Raw genomic sequence first — 26,482 nt, forward strand, 5'->3', positions numbered from 1 at the left:
CTTTCTCTCTCTCCCCGTCCCTCCCTCCTCTCTCCCTCACTCCCTCCCTCTTTCCCTCCCTTCTCTCTCCCTTCCTCATTCTTTCTCTCACCCTCCCTCCTCTCTCCCTCCCTCCCCTCCTCCCTTCATGACCCCTCACTCCTCTCCCACCCGCCTCCTCCCTCTCTTAGCCCCTCCTCCCTCCCCCCTCCCCCCCTGCCCCCCCTCCGCTCACCTCTTTCTCCAGGAGGCCCTGCTGTTTCTTGCACACTTTCTCACATTCTGCAGCAAAGTTGTTTCGCTGCGACTCCAGCTCCTTGTCCAATCGCAGTTGGTGTTCGTCCATTTCCGCTTTCAGCTTGTTTTCCAGGGCCATCAGCTGCTTCTGGTGCTGTCGCCTCATTCGCTTATAGCCGCTCATCTGATCTCGGAGCGCGGAGTCCTGCTCATGTTCCTGAATCTGCCTCGTCACCTGGTCAGAGAGAGCGGTCAGTACACAGCCGGCACGGGGGGGGGGGGGAGCGAGGGAGCGAGGGGGGGGGGGGGGGAGGGAGCGAGGGAGAGGGAGCGAGGGGGGGGGGAGGGAGCGAGGGAGGGGGGGGAGGGAGCGAGGGAGGGGGGGAGCGAGGGGGGGGGAGCGGGGGAGCGAGGGAGGGGGGGGGAGCGAGGGAGCGAGGGAGGGGGGGAGCGAGGGAGCGAGGGGGGGGGAGCGAGGGGGGGGAGCAAGGGAGCGAGGGGGGGAGGGAGGGAGCGAGGGGGGGGGAGGGAGCGAGGGAGAGGGAGGGGGAGCGAGGGAGAGGGAGGGGGAGCGAGGGGGGGAGCGAGGGAGCGAGGGGGGGGGAGGGAGCGGGGGGGGGTGAGGGGGGGTGATCGGGAGAGGCGAGGGGGGGAGGGAGTGAGGGGGGGGAGGGAGTGAGGGGGAAGCGAGGGGAGGGGGGAAGCGAGGGGGGGGAGCGAGGGGGGGAGCGAGGAGGGAGGGGGGAGCGAGGAGGGAGGGGGAGCGAGGAGGGAGGGGGGAGCGGGGGGGGGAAGAGGGAGGGAGGGGGGGTGCGAGGGGGAGGGATGGAGTGAGGGGGGAGGGGGGGAGTGAGGGGGAGAGCAAGGGGGGGAGATCGAGGGGGGGGAGATCGAGGGGGGGGAGATCGAGGGGGGGGAGAGCGAGGGGGGGGAGATCGAGGGGGGGGGAGATCGAGGGGGGGGGGGGAGTCCTGCTCATGTTCCTGTATCTGCCTCGTCACCTGGTCAGAGAGAGCGGTCAGTCCACAGCCGGCACGGGGGCGGGGGGGGGGGAGAGGGAGGGGAGGGAGCGAGGGGGGGAGGGAGCGAGGGGGGGGAGGGAGCGAGGGGGGGGAGGGAGCGAGGGGGGGGGAGGGAGCGAGGGGGGGGGAGGGAGCGAGGGGGGGAGGGAGCGAGAGGGGGAGGGAGCGAGGGGGGGAGGGAGCGAGGGGGGGAGGGAGCGAGGGGGTGAGGGAGCGAGGGGGTGAGGGAGCGAGGGGGGAGGGAGCGAGGGGGGGAGGGAGCAGACTTGAGCGGTGTCGGCTCACCAGCGAGGCGGTGCGGATGGTTGCGAAGTGTTCCCGGTTACGGTAATGGGCTCGGCGCTGGGCAGCGGCCGATGTTGACGAGGACGTCGGAAGCTGAGGTTCGGACTCACCCGGGTACGGGTCGTCATAGAGATCATCGTTACTCTGGAAACAGGAAGAATACAGTGAGAGGATCCAGTGACCGAGTGATCCCCTCTCCCCGGATACTGACCCAGTGACCGAGTGATCCCCTCTCCCCGGATACTGACCCAGTGACCGAGTGATCCCCTCTCCCCGGATACCCAGTGACCGGGTGATCCCCTCTCCCCGGATACCCAGTGACCGAGTGATCCCCTCTCCCCGGATACCCAGTGACCGAGTGATCCCCTCTCCCCGGATACTGACCCAGTGACCGAGTGATCCCCTCTCCCCGGATACTGACCCAGTGACCGAGTGATCCCCTCTCCCCGGATACCCAGTGACCGGGTGATCCCCTCTCCCCGGATACCCAGTGACCAAGTGATCCCCTCTCCTCGGATACTGACCCAGTGACCGAGTGATCTCCTCTCCTCGGATACCCAGAGACCGAGTGATCCACTCTCCCCGGATACCCAGAGACCGAGTGATCCACTCTCCCCGGATACTGACCCAGTGACCGAGTGATCCCCTCTCCCCGGATACTGACCAATCAGCCTGTGACCAAATGTATCCCTTACTCCTGTCTGATTTGCTACAGACTCTCCTGGGGTGGATCAGTGATCTGTTGGAGGTGACGGTGGGATCCTCCTCCCTCCGTGGGTACAGACTGACCCCAGACGGGGCTGCCTGTCAGTGTGTTCCTCCGACTGACCCCAGACAGGGCTGCCTGTCAGTGTGTTCCCCCGACTGACCCCAGACGGGGCTGCCTGTCAGTGTGTTCCCCTGACTGACCCCAGACAGGGCTGCCTGTCAGTGTGTTCCCCCGACTGACCCCAGACAGGGCTGCCTGTCAGTGTGTTCCCCCGACTGACCCCAGGCGGGGCTGCCTGTCAGTGTGTTCCCCCGACTGACCCCAGACGGGGCTGCCTGTCAGTGTGCTCCTCCGACTGACCCCAGACGGAGCTGCCTGTCAGTGTGTTCCCCCGACTGACCCCAGACGGGGCTGCCTGTCAGTGTGTTCCCCTGACTGACCCCGGACGGAGCTGCCTGTCAGTGTGTTCCCCCGACTGACCCCAGACGGGGCTGCCTGTCAGTGTGTTCCCCTGACTGACCCCGGACGGAGCTGCCTGTCAGTGTGTTCCCCCGACTGACCCCAGACGGGGCTGCCTGTCAGTGTGTTCCTCCGACTGACCCCAGACGGAGCTGCCTGTCAGTGTGTTCCTCCGACTGACCCCAGACGGGGCTGCCTGTCAGTGTGTTCCCCCGACTGACCCCAGACGGAGCTGCCTGTCAGTGTGTTCCTCCGACTGACCCCAGACGGGGCTGCCTGTCAGTGTGTTCCCCCGACTGACCCCAGACGGGGCTGCCTGTCAGTGTGTTCCCCCGACTGACCCCAGACGGGGCTGCCTGTCAGTGTGTTCCCCCGACTGACCCCAGGCGGAGCTGCCTGTCAGTGTGTTCCCCTGACTGACCCCAGACCGGGCTGCCTGTCAGTGTGTTCCCCCGACTGACCCCAGGCGGGGCTGCCTGTCAGTGTGTTCCCCCGACTGACCCCAGGCGGAGCTGCCTGTCAGTGTGTTCCTCCGACTGACCCCAGGCGGGGCTGCCTGTCAGTGTGTTCCCCCGACTGACCCCAGACGGGGCTGCCTGTCAGTGTGTTCCTCCGACTGACCCCAGACGGGGCTGCCTGTCAGTGTGTTCCCCCGACTGACCCCAGACGGGGCTGCCTGTCAGTGTGTTCCTCCGACTGACCCCAGGCGGGGCTGCCTGTCAGTGTGTTCCTCCGACTGACCCCAGGCGGGGCTGCCTGTCAGTGTGCTCCTCCGACTGACCCCAGACGGGGCTGCCTGTCAGTGTGTTCCTCCGACTGACCCCGGACGGGGCTGCCTGTCAGTGTGTTCCCCTGACTGACCCCAGGCGGGGCTGCCTGTCAGTGTGTTCCTCCGACTGACCCCGGACGGGGCTGCCTGTCAGTGTGTTCCCCCGACTGACCCCGGACGGGGCTGCCTGTCAGTGTGTTCCTCCGACTGACCCCGGACGGGGCTGCCTGTCAGTGTGTTCCCCCGACTGACCCCAGGCGGGACTGCCTGTCAGTGTGTTCCTCCGACTGACCCCAGACGGAGCTGCCTGTCAGTGTGTTCCCCCGACTGACCCCAGGCGGGGCTGCCTGTCAGTGTGTTCCCCGACTGACCCCAGGCGGGGCTGCCTGTCAGTGTGTTCCTCCGACAGACCCCAGACGGGGCTGCCTGTCAGGTGTGTTCCCCCGACTGACCCCAGGCGGGACTGCCTGTCAGTGTGTTCCTCCGACTGACCCCAGGCGGGGCTGCCTGTCAGTGTGTTCCCCCGACTGACCCCAGACGGGGCTGCCTGTCAGTGTGTTCTCCCGACTGACCCCAGGCGGGACTGCCTGTCAGTGTGTTCCTCCGACTGACCCCAGACGGAGCTGCCTGTCAGTGTGTTCCCCCGACTGACCCCAGGCGGGGCTGCCTGTCAGTGTGTTCCCCCGACTGACCCCAGACGGGGCTGCCTGTCAGTGTGTTCCTCCGACAGACCCCAGACGGGGCTCCCTGTCAGTGTGTTCCCCCGACTGACCCCAGGCGGGGCTGCCTGTCAGTGTGTTCCCCCGACTGACCCCAGACGGGGCTGCCTGTCAGTGTGTTCCCCCGACTGACCCCAGACGGGGCTGCCTGTCAGTGTGTTCCTCCGACTGACCCCAGACGGGGCTGCCTGTCAGTGTGTTCCTCCGACTGACCCCAGGCGGGGCTGCCTGTCAGTGTGTTCCTCCGACTGACCCCAGGCGGGGCTGCCTGTCAGTGTGTTCCCCCGACTGACCCCAGGCGGAGCTGCCTGTCAGTGTGTTCCCCTGACTGACCCCAGACCGGGCTGCCTGTCAGTGTGCTCCTCCGACTGACCCCAGACGGAGCTGCCTGTCAGTGTGCTCCTCCGACTGACCCCAGACGGGGCTGCCTGTCAGTGTGTTCCTCCGACTGACCCCAGACCGGGCTGCCTGTCAGTGTGTTCCTCCGACTGACCCCAGACGGGGCTGCCTGTCAGTGTGTTCCTCCGACTGACCCCAGACCGGGCTGCCTGTCAGTGTGTTCCTCCGACTGACCCCAGACTGGGCTGCCTGTCAGTGTGTTCCTCCGACTGACCCCAGACGGGGCTGCCTGTCAGTGTGTTCCTCCGACTGACCCCAGGCGGAGCTGCCTGTCAGTGTGTTCCTCCGACTGACCCCAGACGGGGCTGCCTGTCAGTGTGTTCCTCCGACTGACCCCAGACGGAGCTGCCTGTCAGTGTGTTCCCCGACTGACCCCAGACGGGGCTGCCTGTCAGTGTGCTCCTCCGACTGACCCCAGACGGGGCTGCCTGTCAGTGTGTTCCTCCGACTGACCCCAGACGGGGCTGCCTGTCAGTGTGTTCCTCCGACTGACCCCAGGCGGAGCTGCCTGTCAGTGTGTTCCTCCGACTGACCCCAGACGGGGCTGCCTGTCAGTGTGTTCCTCCGACTGACCCCGGACGGGGCTGCCTGTCAGTGTGTTCCCCCGACTGACCCCAGGCGGAGCTGCCTGTCAGTGTGTTCCTCCGACTGACCCCAGACGGGGCTGCCTGTCAGTGTGTTCCTCCGACTAACCCCGGACGGGGCTGCCTGTCAGTGTGTTTCCCCGACTGACCCCAGGCGGAGCTGCCTGTCAGTGTGTTCCTCCGACTGATCCCAGACGGGGCTGCCTGTCAGTGTGTTCCTCCGACTGACCCCAGACGGGGCTGCCTGTCAGTGTGTTCCTCCGACTGACCCCAGGCGGGGCTGCCTGTCAGTGTGTTCCTCCGACTGACCCCAGACGGGGCTGCCTGTCAGTGTGTTCCTCCGACTGACCCCAGGCAGAGCTGCCTGTCAGTGTGTTCCCCCGACTGACCCCAGACGGGGCTGCCTGTCAGTGTGTTCCTCCGACTGACCCCCGACGGGGCTGCCTGTCAGTGTGTTCCTCCGACTGACCCCAGGCGGAGCTGCCTGTCAGTGTGTTCCTCCGACTGACCCCAGACCGGGCTGCCTGTCAGTGTGTTCATCCGACTGACCCCAGACGGGGCTGCCTGTCAGTGTGTTCCCCCGACTGACCCCAGACGGGGCTGCCTGTCAGTGTGTTCCCCGACTGACCCCAGGCGGGGCTGCCTGTCAGTGTGTTCCCCCGACTGACCCCAGGCGGGGCTGCCTGTCAGTGTGTTCCTCCGACTGACCCCAGGCGGAGCTGCCTGTCAGTGTGTTCCCCCGACTGACCCCAGACGGGGCTGCCTGTCAGTGTGTTCCCCCGACTGACCCCAGACGGGGCTGCCTGTCAGTGTGTTCCCCGACTGACCCCAGACGGGGCTGCCTGTCAGTGTGTTCCTCCGACTGACCCCAGACGGGGCTGCCTGTCAGTGTGTTCCTCCGACTGACCCCAGACGGGGCTGCCTGTCAGTGTGTTCCTCCGACTGACCCCAGACGGAGCTGCCTGTCAGTGTGTTCCTCCGACTGACCCCAGACGGGGCTGCCTGTCAGTGTGTTCCCCCGACTGACCCCAGATGGGGCTGCCTGTCAGTGTGTTCCCCCGACTGACCCCAGACGGGGCTGCCTGTCAGTGTGTTCCCCCGACTGACCCCAGACAGGGCTGCCCCCTTGATACGTACAGGCAGCAGGTGGATGACGGAGCTGTTGGAGGTGACTGTGTGATCTCCTTCTTGCATCATTGCGATCTCACTGTTGTCGTCAGAGGGGTCGGCCAGACTGTTAACACTGCTGCTCTGGCTGCTGGCGCTGATCGACATGCTGGGGACAGAGTGACTGCTTTCAACACTGTTAATCGTCCCAGTCCGACCCACACAGCCATCTAAATCCTGCAGGACACAGAAAGAGAAGTCAGCAAATTCGACATCCCCCAGTCCTGGTGCTCACCCCGCAACACAGCACCATACCAGTCACTCAGGGAGGGGGGGGGGGAGACAGACAGGGACCGGTCACTCAGGGAGGGGGGGGGGGGGAGACAGACAGGGACCAGTCACTCAGGGAGGGGGGGGGGGGGAGACAGACAGGGACCAGTCACTCAGGGAGGGGGGAGACAGACAGGGACCAGTCACTCAGGGAGTGGGGGGGGGCGGGGGGGAGACAGACAGGGATCAGTCACTCAGGGAGGGGGGAGACAGACAGGGACCAGTCACTCAGGGAGGGGGGGGGGGGGGGGGAGACAGACAGGGACCGGTCACTCAGGGAGTGGGGGGGGGAGACAGACAGGGACCAGTCACTCAGGGAGGGGGGAGACAGACAGGGACCAGTCACTCAGGGAGTGGGGGGGGCGGGGGGGAGACAGACAGGGATCAGTCACTCAGGGAGGGGGGAGACAGACAGGGACCAGTCACTCAGGGAGTGGGGGGGGCGGGGGGGAGACAGACAGGGACCGGTCACTCAGGGAGTGGGGGGGGCGGGGGGGAGACAGACAGGGACCGGTCACTCAGGGAGGGGGGCGGGGAGTGAGAGAGACGGACAGGGACTGGTCACCCTGGGGGGGGGGGGCAGACAGGGACTGATCACTCTGGGGGGGGTCACTCTGGGAGGGGTCACGCTAGGGGGGTCATTCTGGGGGGGTAATGCTGGGGGGGTCACGCTGGATGGGGGGGTTCAGCCTTACCTCGTCCTCCTCCTGTGTTTCTGCGGTGGGTCCATTCCGTGTCTCCTGGAAAAGGATTTTCTTCATCTTGCGATACTGCAGATTGTCGAGTTCTCGCACTGCGTCCTTGGTCCGCTGAATCAGATCCATGATGACCGTCTGAGGCCGGTCTCGCTGGACAAATACATGCTGGGGCAAAGCAGACCAAATTCAGCACAATCCATACCGGACACAGAATTCAGCTCAATCCGTACCAGACCCAGAATTCAGCACAATCCGTACCAGACCCAGAATTCAGCACAATCCGTACCGGACACAGAATTCAGCACAATCCGTACCAGACACACAATTCAGCACAATCCATACCAGACACACAATTCAGCTCAATCCATACCGGACACACAATTCAGCACAATCCGTACCAGACACACAATTCAGCACAATCCATACCAGACACACAATTCAGCTCAATCCATACCGGACCCAGAATTCAGCTCAATCCGTACCAGACACAGAATTCAGCACAATCCGTACCGGACACACAATTCAGCTCAATCCATACCAGACACACAATTCAGCACAATCCATAGCGGACACAGAATTCAGCACAATCCGTACCAGACACACAATTCAGCACAATCCGTACCGGACACAGAATTCAGCACAATCCATACCGGACACAGAATTCAGCACAATCCATACCAGACACACAATTCAGCACAATCCATTCCAGACCCAGAATTCAGCACAATCCATACCGGACACAGAATTCAGCTCAATCCGTACCAGACACACAATTCAGCTCAATCCATACCAGACACACAATTCAGCACAATCCATACCAGACACAGAATTCAGCACAATCCGTACCGGACACAGAATTCAGCACAATCCATACCAGACACAGAATTCAGCACAATCCATACCAGACACACAATTCAGCACAATCCGTACCAGACCCAGAATTCAGCTCAATCCATACCGGACACAGAATTCAGCTCAATCCGTACCAGACCCAGAATTCAGCACAATCCGTACCAGACCCAGAATTCAGCACAATCCGTACCAGACCCAGAATTCAGCACAATCCATACCGGACACACAATTCAGCACAATCCATACCGGACAGACAATTCAGCACAATCCATCCCGGACACAGAATTCAGCACAATCCGTACCAGACCCAGAATTCAGCACAATCCGTACCAGACACACAATTCAGCACAATCCATACCAGACACACAATTCAGCTCAATCCATACCGGACCAAGAATTCAGCTCAATCCGTACCAGACACAGAATTCAGCACAATCCGTACCAGACACAGAATTAAGCACAATCCATACCAGACACACAATTCAGCTCAATCCATACCGGACACACAATTCAGCACAATCCGTACCAGACACACAATTCAGCACAATCCATACCAGACACACAATTCAGCTCAATCCATACCGGACCCAGAATTCAGCTCAATCCGTACCAGACACAGAATTCAGCACAATCCGTACCGGACACACAATTCAGCTCAATCCATACCAGACACACAATTCAGCACAATCCATAGCGGACACAGAATTCAGCACAATCCGTACCAGACACACAATTCAGCACAATCCGTACCGGACACAGAATTCAGCACAATCCATACCGGACACAGAATTCAGCACAATCCATACCAGACACACAATTCAGCACAATCCATTCCAGACCCAGAATTCAGCACAATCCATACCGGACACAGAATTCAGCTCAATCCGTACCAGACACACAATTCAGCTCAATCCATACCAGACACACAATTCAGCACAATCCATACCAGACACAGAATTCAGCACAATCCGTACCGGACACAGAATTCAGCACAATCCATACCAGACACAGAATTCAGCACAATCCATACCAGACACACAATTCAGCACAATCCGTACCAGACCCAGAATTCAGCTCAATCCATACCGGACACAGAATTCAGCTCAATCCGTACCAGACCCAGAATTCAGCACAATCCGTACCAGACCCAGAATTCAGCACAATCCGTACCAGACCCAGAATTCAGCACAATCCATACCGGACACACAATTCAGCACAATCCATACCGGACAGACAATTCAGCACAATCCATCCCGGACACAGAATTCAGCACAATCCGTACCAGACCCAGAATTCAGCACAATCCGTACCAGACACACAATTCAGCACAATCCATACCAGACACACAATTCAGCTCAATCCATACCGGACCAAGAATTCAGCTCAATCCGTACCAGACACAGAATTCAGCACAATCCGTACCGGACACACAATTCAGCTCAATCCATACCAGACACACAATTCAGCACAATCCATAGCGGACACAGAATTCAGCACAATCCGTACCAGACACACAATTCAGCACAATCCGTACCGGACACAGAATTCAGCACAATCCATACCGGACACAGAATTCAGCACAATCCATACCAGACACACAATTCAGCACAATCCATTCCAGACCCAGAATTCAGCACAATCCATACCGGACACAGAATTCAGCTCAATCCGTACCAGACACACAATTCAGCTCAATCAATACCAGACACACAATTCAGCACAATCCATACCAGACACAGAATTCAGCACAATCCGTACCGGACACAGAATTCAGCACAATCCATACCAGACACAGAATTCAGCACAATCCATACCAGACACACAATTCAGCACAATCCGTACCAGACCCAGAATTCAGCTCAATCCATACCGGACACAGAATTCAGCACAATTAATACCGGACACAGAATTCAGCACAATCCATACCGGCACACAATTCAGCACAATCCATACCGGACCAGAATTCAGCTCATTCCGTACCAGACACACAATTCAGCACAATCCGTACCGGACGCAGAATTCAGCTCAATCCGTACCGGACCCAGAATTCAGCACAATCCATACCGGACACACAATTCAGCTCAATCCATACCAGACACACAATTCAGCACAATCCGTACCGGACACACAATTCAGCTCAATCCATACCAGTCACACAATTCAACACAATCCGTACCGGACACACAATTCAGCTCAATCCATACCAGACCCAGAATTCAGCTCAATCCATACCAGACCCAGAATTCAGCACAATCCATACCAGATACAGAATTCAGCTTAATCCGTACCAGACACAGAATTCAGCACAATCCATACCGGACACAGAATTCAGCACAATCCATACCAGACACACAATTCAGCACAATCCATACCGGACACAGAATTGAGCACAATCCGTACCAGACACAGAATTCAGCACAATCCGTACCAGACACAGAATTCAGCACAATCCGTACCAGACACAGAATTCAGCACAATCCGTACCGGACACAGAATTCAGCTCAATCCATACCAGACACAGAATTCAGCTCAATCCATACCGGACACAGAATTCAGCTCAATCCATACCGGACACAGAATTCAGCTCAATCCATACCGGACACAGAATTCAGCACAATCCATACCAGACACAGAATTCAGCACAATCCATACCAGACACACAATTCAGCACAATCCATACCAGACACACAATTCAGCACAATCCATACCAGACACAGAATTCAGCTCAATCCGTACCAGACCAAGAATTCAGCTTAATCCGTACCAGACCCAGAATTCAGCACAATCCGTACCAGACACAGAATTAAGCACAATCCGTAACGGACACACAATTCAGCTCAATCCATACCAGACACACAATTCAGCACAATCCGTACCGGACACAGAATTCAGCACAATCCATACCAGACACAGAATTCAGCACAATCCATACGTGACACACAATTCAGCACAATCCATACCAGACACAGAATTCAGCTCAATCCATACCAGACACACAATTCAGCTCAATCCATACCAGACACACAATTAAGCACAATCCGTACCGGACACAGAATTCAGCACAATCCATACCGGACACAGAATTCAGCACAATCCGTACCGGACACAGAATTCAGCACAATCCATACCAGACACAGAATTCAGCACAATCCATACCAGACACACAATTCAGCACAATCCGTACCAGACCCAGAATTCAGCACAATCCATACCGGACACACAATTCAGCTCAATCCGTACCAGACACAGAATTCAGCACAATCCATACCAGACACACAATTCAGCACAATCCGTGCCGGACACAGAATTCAGCACAATCCATACCGGACACAGAATTCAGCTCAATCCATACCAGACACAATTCAGCTCAATCCATACCGGACACAGAATTCAGCTCAATCCATACCAGACACAGAATTCAGCACAATCCATACCAGACACACAATTCAGCACAATCCATACCAGACCCAGAATTCAGCACAATCCGTACCAGACCCAGAATTCAGCACAATCCGTACCGGACACAGAATTCAGCACAATCCGTACCGGACACACAATTCAGCACAATCCGTACCGGACACACAATTCAGCACAATCCGTACCGGACACAGAATTCAGCTCAATCCATACCGGACACACAATTCAGCACAATCCGTACCGGACACAGAATTCAGCACAATCCGTACCGGACCCAGAATTCAGCACAATCCGTACCGGACCCAGAATTCAGCACAATCCGTACCGGACACAGAATTCAGCACAATCCATACCAGACCCAGAATTCAGCACAATCCGTACCGGACACAGAATTCAGCACAATCCCTACCGGACACAGAATTCAGCACAATCCATACCAGACCCAGAATTCAGCACAATCCGTACCGGACACAGAATTCAGCACAATCCGTACCAGACCCAGAATTCAGCACAATCCGTACCGGACACAGAATTCAGCACAATCCGTACCAGACCCAGAATTCAGCACAATCCGTACCGGACACAGAATTCAGCACAATCCGTACCATTACACAGAATTCAGCACAATCCGTACCAGACCCAGAATTCAGCACAATCCGTACCGGACACAGAATTCAGCACAATCCATACCAGACCCAGAATTCTGCACAATCAGTACCGGACACAGAATTCAGCACAATCCGTACAAGACACACAATTCAGCTCAATCCGTACCAGACCCAGAAGTCAGCACAATCCATACCAGACACACAATTCAGCACAATCCATACCAGACCCAGAAATCAGCACAATCCATAGCAGACACAGAATTCAGCACAATCCGTACCGGACACAGAATTCAGCACAATCCATACCAGACCCAGAATTCAGCACAATCCGTACCGGACACACAATTCAGCACAATCCATACCGGACACAGAATTCAGCACAATCCATACCAGACACACAATTCAGCTCAATCCATACCAGACACACAATTCAGCACAATCCATACCAGACACACAATTCAGCACAATCCATACCAGACCCAGAATTCAGCACAATCCATACCGGACACAGAATTCAGCTCAATCCATACCAGACACACAATTCAGCTCAATCCATACCAGACACAGAATTCAGCTCAATCCATACCGGACACACAATTCAGCACAATCCGTACCGGACACACAATTCAGCACAATCCGTACCGGACACAGAATTCAGCTCAATCCATACCGGACACACAATTCAGCACAATCCGTACCGGACACAGAATTCAGCACAATCCGTACCGGACCCAGAATTCAGCACAATCCGTACCGGACCCAGAATTCAGCACAATCCGTACCGGACACAGAATTCAGCACAATCCATACCAGACCCAGAATTCAGCACAATCCGTACCGGACACAGAATTCAGCACAATCCCTACCGGACACAGAATTCAGCACAATCCATACCAGACCCAGAATTCAGCACAATCCGTACCGGACACAGAATTCAGCACAATCCGTACCAGACCCAGAATTCAGCACAATCCGTACCGGACACAGAATTCAGCACAATCCGTACCAGACCCAGAATTCAGCACAATCCGTACCGGACACAGAATTCAGCACAATCCGTACCATTACACAGAATTCAGCACAATCCGTACCAGACCCAGAATTCAGCACAATCCGTACCGGACACAGAATTCAGCACAATCCATACCAGACCCAGAATTCTGCACAATCAGTACCGGACACAGAATTCAGCACAATCCGTACAAGACACACAATTCAGCTCAATCCGTACCAGACCCAGAAGTCAGCACAATCCATACCAGACACACAATTCAGCACAATCCATACCAGACCCAGAAATCAGCACAATCCATAGCAGACACAGAATTCAGCACAATCCGTACCGGACACAGAATTCAGCACAATCCATACCAGACCCAGAATTCAGCACAATCCGTACCGGACACACAATTCAGCACAATCCATACCGGACACAGAATTCAGCACAATCCATACCAGACACACAATTCAGCTCAATCCATACCAGACACACAATTCAGCACAATCCATACCAGACACACAATTCAGCACAATCCATACCAGACCCAGAATTCAGCACAATCCATACCGGACACAGAATTCAGCTCAATCCATACCAGACACACAATTCAGCTCAATCCATACCAGACACAGAATTCAGCTCAATCCATACCAGACACACAATTCAGCACAATCCATACCAGACACACAATTCAGCTCAATCCATACCAGACACAGAATTCAGCTCAATCCATACCAGACACAGAATTCAGCACAATCCATACCAGACACACAATTCAGCACAATCCATACCAGACCCAGAATTCAGCACAATCCGTACCAGACCCAGAATTCAGCACAATCCGTACCGGACACACAATTCAGCACAATCCGTACCGGACACACAATTCAGCACAATCCGTACCGGACACAGAATTCAGCTCAATCCATACCGGACACACAATTCAGCACAATCCGTACCGGACACAGAATTCAGCACAATCCATACCAGACCCAGAATTCAGCACAATCCGTTCCGGACACAGAATTCAGCACAATCCGTACCGGACACAGAATTCAGCACAATCCGTACCGGACACAGAATTCAGCTCAATCCGTACCGGACACACAATTCAGCACAATCCGTACCGGACCCAGAATTCAGCACAATCCGTACCGGACCCAGAATTCAGCACAATCCGTACCGGACACAGAATTCAGCACAATCCGTACCGGACACACAATTCAGCACAATCCGTACCAGACACAGAATTCAGCTCAATCCATACCGGACACACAATTCAGCACAATCCGTACCGGACACAGAATTCAGCACAATCCGTACGGACACAGAATTCAGCACAATCCATACCAAACCCAGAATTCAGCACAATCCGTACCGGACACAGAATTCAGCACAATCCCTACCGGACACAGAATTCAGCACAATCCATACCAGACCCAGAATTCAGCACAATCCGTACCGGACACAGAATTCAGCACAATCCGTACCAGACCCAGAATTCAGCACAATCCGTACCGGACACAGAATTCAGCACAATCCGTACCAGACCCAGAATACAGCACAATCCGTACCGGACACAGAATTCAGCACAATCCGTACCGGACACAGAATTCAGCACAATCCGTACCAGACCCAGAATTCAGCACAATCCGTATCGGACACAGAATTCAGCACAATCCGTTCCGGACACAGAATTCAGCACAATCCATACCAGACCCAGAATTCAGCACAATCAGTACCGGACACAGAATTCAGCACAATCCGTAAAAGACACACAATTCAGCTCAATCCGTACCAGACCCAGAAGTCAGCACAATCCATACCAGACACACAATTCAGCACAATCCATACCAGACCCAGAAATCAGCACAATCCATACCAGACACAGAATTCAGCACAATCCGTACCGGACACAGAATTCAGCACAATCCATACCAGACCCAGAATTCAGCACAATCCGTACCGGACACACAATTCAGCACAATCCATACCGGACACAGAATTCAGCACAATCCATACCAGACACACAATTCAGCTCAATCCATACCAGACACACAATTCAGCACAATCCATACCAGACACACAATTCAGCACAATCCATACCAGACCCAGAATTCAGCACAATCCATACCGGACACAGAATTCAGCTCAATCCATAGCAGACACACAATTCAGCTCAATCCATACCAGACCCAGAATTCAGCACAATCCATACCAGACCCAGAATTCAGCACAATCCATACCGGACACAGAATTCAGCACAATCCATACCAGACATAGAATTCAGCACAATCCATACCAGACACACAATTCAGCTCAATCCATACCGGACACAGAATTCAGCACAATTCATACCAGACACAGAATTCAGCACAATCCATACCAGACCCAGAATTCAGCACAATCCGTACCGGACACACAATTCAGCTCAATCCATACCGGACACAGAATTCAGCACAATCCATACCAGACACACAATTCAGCTCAATCCAACCAGACACAGAATTCAGCACAATCCATACCGGACCCAGAATTCAGCACAATCCATACGAGACACACAATTCAGCTCAATCCGTACCAGAAACAGAATTCAGCACAATCCGTACGAGACACACAATTCAGCTCAATCCGTACCAGACCCACAATTCAGCTCAATCCGTACCAGACACACAATTCAGCACAATCCGTACCAGACCCAGAATTCAGCACAATCCATACCAGACACACAATTCAGCACAATCCATACCAGACACAGAATTCAGCTCAATCCGTACCAGACACACAATTCAGCACAATCCGTACCGGACACACAATTCAGCTCAATCCGTACCGGACACAGAATTCAGCACAATCCATACCAGACACACAATTCAGCACAATCCGTACCGGACACACAATTCAGCACAATCCATACCAGACCCAGAATTCAGCACAATCCATACAGGACACACAATTCAGCACAATACATACCGGACACAGAATTCAGCTCAATCCATACCGGACACAGAATTCAGCACAATCCATACCAGACACACAATTCAGCACAATCCGTACCGGACACAGAATTCAGCACAATCCATACCGGACACACAATTCAGCACAATCCATACCGGACACAGAATTCAGCTCAATCCGTACCAGACACACAATTCAGCACAATCCGTACCGGACACAGAATTCAGCACAATCCATACCAGACACACAATTCAGCTCAATCCATACCGGACACAGAATTCAGCACAATCCATACCAGACACACAATTCAGCACAATCCGTACCAGACCCAGAATTCAGCACAATCCGTACCGGACACAGAATTCAGCACAATCCGTACCAGACACAGAATTCAGCACAATCCATACCAGACCCAGAATTCAGCACAATCCATACCGGACACACAATTCAGCTCAATCCGTACCAGACACAGAATTCAGCACAATCCGTACCGGACACACAATTCAGCACAATCCATACCGGACACACAATTCAGCTCAATCCGTACCAGACACACAATTCAGCTCAATCCGTACCAGACCCAGAATTCAGCTCAATCCATACCAGACACACAATTCAGCACAATCCATACCAGACACAGAATTCAGCACAATCCATACGAGACACAGAATTAAGCTCAATCCATACCAGACACACAATTCAGCTCAATCCGTACCAGACACACAATTCAGCTCAATCCATACCGGACACACAATTCAGCTCAATCCGTACCGGACACAGAATTCAGCTCAATCCGTACCAGACACAGAATTCAGCTCAATCCGTACCAGACACACAATTCAGCTCAATCCGTACCAGAAACAGAATTCAGCACAATCCGTACGAGACACACAATTCAGCTCAATCCGTACCAGACCCAGAATTCAGCTCAATCCGTACCAGACACACAATTCAGCTCAATCCGTACCAGACACAGAATTCAGCTCAATCCGTACCAGACCCAGAATTCAGCTCAATCCATAGCAGACACACAATTCAGCACAATCCGTACCAGACACACAATACAGCTCAATCCGTACCAGACCCAGAATTCAGCACAATCCGTACCAGACACAGAATTCAGCTCAATCCATACCAGACCCAGAATTCAGCACAATCCATACCAGACACACAATTCAGCTCAATCCGTACCAGACACACAATTCAGCTCAATCCGTACCGGACACAGAATTCAGCACAATCCATACCAGACACACAATTCAGCACAATCCGTACCAGACACACAATTCAGCACAATCCATACCAGACCCAGAATTCAGCTCAATCCATACCGGACACAGAATTCAGCACAATCCATACCGGACAGAGAATTCAGCACAATCCATACCGGACACAGAATTCAGCACAATCCATACCAGACACACAATTCAGCACAATCCATACCAGACACACAATTCAGCTCAATCCGTACCAGACACAGAATTCAGCACAATCCATACCAGACCCAGAATTCAGCACAATCCATACCGGACACAGAATTCAGCACAATCCATACCGGACACAGAATTCAGCTCAATCCATACCAGACCCAGAATTCAGCACAATCCATACCAGACACAGAATTCAGCTCAATCCATACCAGACACACAATTCAGCACAATCCATACCGGACACAGAATTCAGCACAATCCATACCGGACACACAATTCAGCACAATCCATACCGGACACAGAATTCAGCACAATCCATACCAGACACACAATTCAGCTCAATCCATACCAGACACACAATTCAGCACAATCCATACCAGACACACAATTCAGCACAATCCATACCAGACCCAGAATTCAGCACAATCCATACCGGACACAGAATTCAGCTCAATCCATACCAGACACACAATTCAGCTCAATCCATACCAGACCCAGAATTCAGCACAATCCATACCAGACCCAGAATTCAGCACAATCCATACCGGACACAGAATTCAGCACAATCCATACCAGACATAGAATTCAGCTCAATCCATACCAGACACAGAATTCAGCTCAATCCATACCAGACACACAATTCAGCACAATCCATACCAGACACACAATTCAGCTCAATCCATACCGGACACAGAATTCAGCACAATCCATACCAGACACAGAATTCAGCACAATCCATACCAGACCCAGAATTCAGCACAATCCGTACCGGACACACAATTCAGCTCAATCCATACCGGACACAGAATTCAGCACAATCCATACCAGACACACAATTCAGCTCAATCCAACCAGACACAGAATTCAGCACAATCCATACCGGACCCAGAATTCAGCACAATCCATACGAGACACACAATTCAGCTCAATCCGTACCAGACCCACAATTCAGCTCAATCCGTACCAGACCCAGAATTCAGCACAATCCATACCAGACACACAATTCAGCACAATCCATACCAGACACAGAATTCAGCTCAATCCGTACCAGACACACAATTCAGCACAATCCGTACCGGACACACAATTCAGCTCAATCCGTACCGGACACAGAATTCAGCACAATCCGTACCGGACACACAATTCAGCACAATCCATACCAGACCCAGAATTCAGCACAATCCATACCGGACACACAATTCAGCACAATACATACCGGACACAGAATTCAGCTCAATCCATACCGGACACAGAATTCAGCACAATCCATACCAGACACACAATTCAGCACAATCCGTACCGGACACAGAATTCAGCACAATCCATACCGGACACAGAATTCAGCTCAATCCGTACCAGACACACAATTCAGCACAATCCGTACCGGACAGAGAATTCAGCACAATCCATACCAGACACACAATTCAGCTCAATCCATACCGGACACAGAATTCAGCACAATCCATACCAGACACACAATTCAGCACAATCCGTACCAGACCCAGAATTCAGCACAATCCGTACCGGACACAGAATTCAGCACAATCCGTACCAGACACAGAATTCAGCACAATCCATACCAGACCCAGAATTCGGCACAATCCATACCAGACACAGAATTCAGCACAATCCATACCAGACACAGAATTCAGCACAATCCATACCAGACACAGAATTCAGCACAATCCGTACCGGACCCAGAATTCAGCACAATCCATACCGGACACAGAATTCAGCACAATCCATACCGGACACAGAATTCAGCTCAATCCATACCAGACACACAATTCAGCTCAATCCGTACCGGACACAGAATTCAGCACAATCCATACCAGACACACAATTCAGCACAATCCATACCGGACACACAATTCAGCACAATCCATACCTGACCCAGAATTCAGCACAATCCATACCGGACACACAATTCAGCACAATACATACCGGACACAGAATTCAGCACAATCCATACCGGACACAGAATTCAGCACAATCCATACCGGACACAGAATTCAGCACAATCCGTACCAGACCCAGAATTCAGCACAATCCGTACCAGACACAGAATTCAGCACAATCCATACCAGACCCAGAATTCGGCACAATCCATACCAGACACAGAATTCAGCACAATCCATACCAGACACAGAATTCGGCACAATCCATACCAGACACACAATTCAGCTCAATCCATACCGGACACAGAATTCAGCACAATCCATACCAGACACACAATTCAGCACAATCCGTACCAGACCCAGAATTCAGCTCAATCCGTACCGGACACAGAATTCAGCACAATCCGTACCAGACACAGAATTCAGCACAATCCATACCAGACCCAGAATTCGGCACAATCCATACCAGACACAGAATTCAGCACAATCCATACCAGACACAGAATTCAGCACAATCCATACCAGACACAGAATTCAGCACAATCCGTACCGGACCCAGAATTCAGCACAATCCATACCGGACACAGAATTCAGCACAATCCATACCGGACACAGAATTCAGCTCAATCCATACCAGACACACAATTCAGCTCAATCCGTACCGGACACAGAATTCAGCACAATCCATACCAGACACACAATTCAGCACAATCCATACCGGACACACAATTCAGCACAATCCATACCTGACCCAGAATTCAGCACAATCCATACCGGACACACAATTCAGCACAATACATACCGGACACAGAATTCAGCACAATCCATACCGGACACAGAATTCAGCACAATCCATACCGGACACAGAATTCAGCACAATCCGTACCAGACCCAGAATTCAGCACAATCCGTACCAGACACAGAATTCAGCACAATCCATACCAGACCCAGAATTCGGCACAATCCATACCAGACACAGAATTCAGCACAATCCATACCAGACACAGAATTCAGCACAATTCATACCAGACACAGAATTCAGCACAATCCGTACCGGACCCAGAATTCAGCACAATCCATACCGGACACAGAATTCAGCACAATCCATACCGGACACAGAATTCAGCTCAATCCATACCAGACACACAATTCAGCTCAATCCATACCAGACACAGAATTCAGCACAATCCATACCGGACACACAATTCAGCACAATCCGTACCGGACACAGAATTCAGCACAATCCATACCGGACACAGAATTCAGCACAATCCATACCGGACACAGAATTCAGCACAATCCATACCAGACACACAATTCAGCTCAATCCATACCAGACACACAATTCAGCACAATCCATACCAGACACACAATTCAGCACAATCCATACCGGACACAGAATTCAGCTCAATCCATACCAGACCCAGAATTCAGCACAATCCATACCACAGAATTCAGCACAATCCATACCGGACACAGAATTCAGCACAATCCATACCGGACACAGAATTCAGCACAATCCATACCGGACACAGAATTCAGCTCAATCCGTACCAGACAGAATTCAGCACAATCCATACCAGACACACAATTCAGCACAATCCGTACCAGACCCAGAATTCAGCACAATCCATACCAGAAAGACAATTCAGCACAATCCATACCAGACACACAATTCAGCTCAATCCATACCGGACACACAATTCAGCACAATACATACCGGACACAGAATTCAGCACAATCCATACCAGACACAGAATTCAGCGCAATCCATACCGGACACAGAATTCAGCACAATCCGTACCAGACCCAGAATTCAGCACAATCCGTACCAGACACAGAATTCAGCACAATCCATACCAGACCCCGAATTCGGCACAATCCATACCAGACACAGAATTCAGCACAATCCATACCAGACACAGAATTCAGCACAATTCATACCAGACACAGAATTCAGCACAATCCGTACCGGACCCAGAATTCAGCACAATCCATACCGGACACAGAATTCAGCACAATCCATACCGGACACAGAATTCAGCTCAATCCATACCAGACACAGAATTCAGCTCAATCCATACCAGACACAGAATTCAGCACAATCCATACCGGACACACAATTCAGCACAATCCGTACCGGACACAGAATTCAGCACAATCCATACCGGACACAGAATTCAGCACAATCCATACCGGACACAGAATTCAGCACAATCCATACCAGACACACAATTCAGCTCAATCCATACCAGACACACAATTCAGCACAATCCATACCAGACACACAATTCAGCACAATCCATACCGGACACAGAATTCAGCTCAATCCATACCAGACCCAGAATTCAGCACAATCCATACCACAGAATTCAGCACAATCCATACCGGACACAGAATTCAGCACAATCCATACCAGACACACAATTCAGCACAATCCATACCAGACCCAGAATTCAGCACAATCCGTACCAGACCCAGAATTCAGCACAATCCGTACCGGACACAGAATTCAGCACAATCCGTACCGGACACACAATTCAGCACAATCCGTACCGGACACACAATTCAGCACAATCCGTACCGGACACAGAATTCAGCTCAATCCATACCGGACACACAATTCAGCACAATCCGTACCGGACACAGAATTCAGCACAATCCATACCAGACACACAATTCAGCTCAATCCATACCGGACACACAATTCAGCACAATACATACCGGACACAGAATTCAGCACAATCCATACCAGACACAGAATTCAGCACAATCCATACCGGACACAGAATTCAGCACAATCCGTACCAGACCCAGAATTCAGCACAATCCGTACCAGACACAGAATTCAGCACAATCCATACCAGACCCCGAATTCGGCACAATCCATACCAGACACAGAATTCAGCACAATCCATACCAGACACAGAATTCAGCACAATTCATACCAGACACAGAATTCAGCACAATCCGTACCGGACCCAGAATTCAGCACAATCCATACCGGACACAGAATTCAGCACAATCCATACCGGACACAGAATTCAGCTCAATCCATACCAGACACAGAATTCAGCTCAATCCATACCAGACACAGAATTCAGCACAATCCATACCGGACACACAATTCAGCACAATCCGTACCGGACACAGAATTCAGCACAATCCATACCGGACACAGAATTCAGCACAAGCCATACCGGACACAGAATTCAGCACAATCCATACCAGACACACAATTCAGCTCAATCCATACCAGACACACAATTCAGCACAATCCATACCAGACACACAATTCAGCACAATCCATACCGGACACAGAATTCAGCTCAATCCATACCAGACCCAGAATTCAGCACAATCCATACCACAGAATTCAGCACAATCCATACCGGACACAGAATTCAGCACAATCCATACCAGACACACAATTCAGCACAATCCATACCAGACCCAGAATTCAGCACAATCCGTACCAGACCCAGAATTCAGCACAATCCGTACCGGACACAGAATTCAGCACAATCCGTACCGGACACACAATTCAGCACAATCCGTACCGGACACACAATTCAGCACAATCCGTACCGGACACAGAATTCAGCTCAATCCATACCGGACACACAATTCAGCACAATCCGTACCGGACACAGAATTCAGCACAATCCATACCAGACCCAGAATTCAGCACAATCCGTACCGGACACAGAATTCAGCACAATCCGTACCGGACACAGAATTCAGCACAATCCGTACCGGACACAGAATTCAGCTCAATCCGTACCGGACACACAATTCAGCACAATCCGTACCGGACCCAGAATTCAGCACAATCCGTACCGGACCCAGAATTCAGCACAATCCGTACCGGACACAGAATTCAGCACAATCCGTACCGGACACACAATTCAGCACAATCCGTACCAGACACAGAATTCAGCTCAATCCATACCGGACACACAATTCAGCACAATCCGTACCGGACACAGAATTCAGCACAATCCGTACGGACACAGAATTCAGCACAATCCATACCAGACCCAGAATTCAGCACAATCCGTACCGGACACAGAATTCAGCACAATCCCTACCGGACACAGAATTGAGCACAATCCATACCAGACCCAGAATTCAGCACAATCCGTACCGGACACAGAATTCAGCACAATCCGTACCAGACCCAGAATTCAGCACAATCCGTACCGGACACAGAATTCAGCACAATCCGTACCAGACCCAGAATTCAGCACAATCCGTACCGGACACAGAATTCAGCACAATCCGTACCGGACACAGAATTCAGCACAATCCGTACCAGACCCAGAATTCAGCACAATCCGTATCGGACACAGAATTCAGCACAATCCGTTCCGGACACAGAATTCAGCACAATCCATACCAGACCGAGAATTCAGCACAATCAGTACCGGACACCGAATTCAGCACAATCCGTACAAGACACACAATTCAGCTCAATCCGTACCAGACCCAGAAGTCAGCACAATCCATACCAGACACACAATTCAGCACAATCCATACCAGACCCAGAAATCAGCACAATCCATACCAGACACAGAATTCAGCACAATCCGTACCGGACACAGAATTCAGCACAATCCATACCAGACCCAGAATTCAGCACAATCCGTACCGGACACACAATTCAGCACAATCCATACCGGACACAGAATTCAGCACAATCCATACCAGACATACAATTCAGCTCAATCCATACCAGACACACAATTCAGCACAATCCATACCAGACACACAATTCAGCACAATCCATACCAGACCCAGAATTCAGCACAATCCATACCGGACACAGAATTCAGCTCAATCCATACCAGACACACAATTCAGCTCAATCCATACCAGACACAGAATTCAGCTCAATCCATACCAGACACACAATTCAGCACAATCCATACCAGACACACAATTCAGCTCAATCCATACCGGACACAGAATTCAGCACAATTCATACCAGACACAGAATTCAGCACAATCCATACCAGACCCAGAATTCAGCACAATCCGTACCGGACACACAATTCAGCTCAATCCATACCGGACACAGAATTCAGCACAATCCATACCAGACACACAATTCAGCTCAATCCAACCAGACACAGAATTCAGCACAATCCATACCGGACCCAGAATTCAGCACAATCCATACGAGACACACAATTCAGCTCAATCCGTACCAGACCCACAATTCAGCTCAATCCGTACCAGACACACAATTCAGCACAATCCGTACCAGACCCAGAATTCAGCACAATCCATACCAGACACACAATTCAGCACAATCCATACCAGACACAGAATTCAGCTCAATCCGTACCAGACACACAATTCAGCACAATCCGTACCGGACACACAATTCAGCTCAATCCGTACCGGACACAGAATTCAGCACAATCCATACCAGACACACAATTCAGCACAATCCGTACCGGACACACAATTCAGCACAATCCATACCAGACCCAGAATTCAGCACAATCCATACAGGACACACAATTCAGCACAATACATACCGGACACAGAATTCAGCTCAATCCATACCGGACACAGAATTCAGCACAATCCATACCAGACACAGAATTCAGCACAATCCATACCGGACACACAATTCAGCACAATCCATACCGGACACAGAATTCAGCTCAATCCGTACCAGACACACAATTCAGCACAATCCGTACCGGACACAGAATTCAGCACAATCCATACCAGACACACAATTCAGCTCAATCCATACCGGACACAGAATTCAGCACAATCCATACCAGACACACAATTCAGCACAATCCGTACCAGACCCAGAATTCAGCACAATCCGTACCGGACACAGAATTCAGCACAATCCGTACCAGACACAGAATTCAGCACAATCCATACCAGACCCAGAATTCAGCTCAATCCATGCCGGACACACAATTCAGCTCAATCCGTACCAGACACAGAATTCAGCACAATCCGTACCGGACACACAATTCAGCACAATCCGTACCGGACACAGAATTCAGCACAATCCATACCGGACACACAATTCAGCTCAATCCGTACCAGACACACAATTCAGCTCAATCCGTACCAGACCCAGAATTCAGCTCAATCCATACCAGACACACAATTCAGCACAATCCATACCAGACACAGAATTCAGCACAATCCATACGAGACACAGAATTCAGCTCAATCCATACCAGACACACAATTCAGCTCAATCCGTACCAGACACACAATTCAGCTCAATCCATACCGGACACACAATTCAGCTCAATCCGTACCGGACACAGAATTCAGCTCAATCCGTACCAGACACAGAATTCAGCTCAATCCGTACCAGACACACAATTCAGCTCAATCCGTACCAGAAACAGAATTCAGCACAATCCGTACCAGACACACAATTCAGCTCAATCCGTACCAGACCCAGAATTCAGCTCAATCCGTACCAGACACATAATTCAGCTCAATCCGTACCAGACACAGAATTCAGCTCAATCCGTACCAGACCCAGAATTCAGCTCAATCCATAGCAGACACACAATTCAGCACAATCCGTACCAGACACACAATTCAGCTCAATCCGTACCAGACCCAGAATTCAGCACAATCCGTACCAGACACAGAATTCAGCTCAATCCATACCAGACCCAGAATTCAGCACAATCCATACCAGACACACAATTCAGCTCAATCCGTACCAGACACACAATTCAGCTCAATCCGTACCGGACACAGAATTCAGCACAATCCATACCAGACACACAATTCAGCACAATCCGTACCAGAAACACAATTCAGCACAATCCATACCAGACCCAGAATTCAGCTCAATCCATACCGGACACAGAATTCAGCACAATCCATACCGGACAGAGAATTCAGCACAATCCATACCGGACACAGAATTCAGGACAATCCATACCAGACACACAATTCAGCCCAATCCACACCAGACCCAGAATTCAGCTCAATCCATACCGGACACAGAATTCAGCACA

At 52.1% G+C, this 26,482-nt stretch overlaps 1 protein-coding gene across 1 annotated transcript in view; it reads right to left on the reverse strand.

Moving 5' to 3' along the window:
• Positions 1 to 214: 214 nt before the first annotated feature.
• The window catches only part of LOC140406181 (serine/threonine-protein kinase TAO2-like), a gene marked incomplete at its 3' end in the record, with an annotated part of 183,121 nt that continues 156,853 nt past the window's right edge, over positions 215 to 26,482 (reverse strand). Inside the window, 4 exon segments of the mRNA XM_072494320.1 lie at positions 215 to 451; positions 1,524 to 1,667; positions 6,300 to 6,506; positions 7,295 to 7,462. Coding sequence (XP_072350421.1) covers positions 215 to 451; positions 1,524 to 1,667; positions 6,300 to 6,506; positions 7,295 to 7,462 — 756 coding nt within the window.

The sequence above is a fragment of the Scyliorhinus torazame genome, unplaced genomic scaffold (assembly GCF_047496885.1).
Source record: "Scyliorhinus torazame isolate Kashiwa2021f unplaced genomic scaffold, sScyTor2.1 scaffold_337, whole genome shotgun sequence".
Taxonomy (NCBI): domain Eukaryota; kingdom Metazoa; phylum Chordata; class Chondrichthyes; order Carcharhiniformes; family Scyliorhinidae; genus Scyliorhinus; species Scyliorhinus torazame.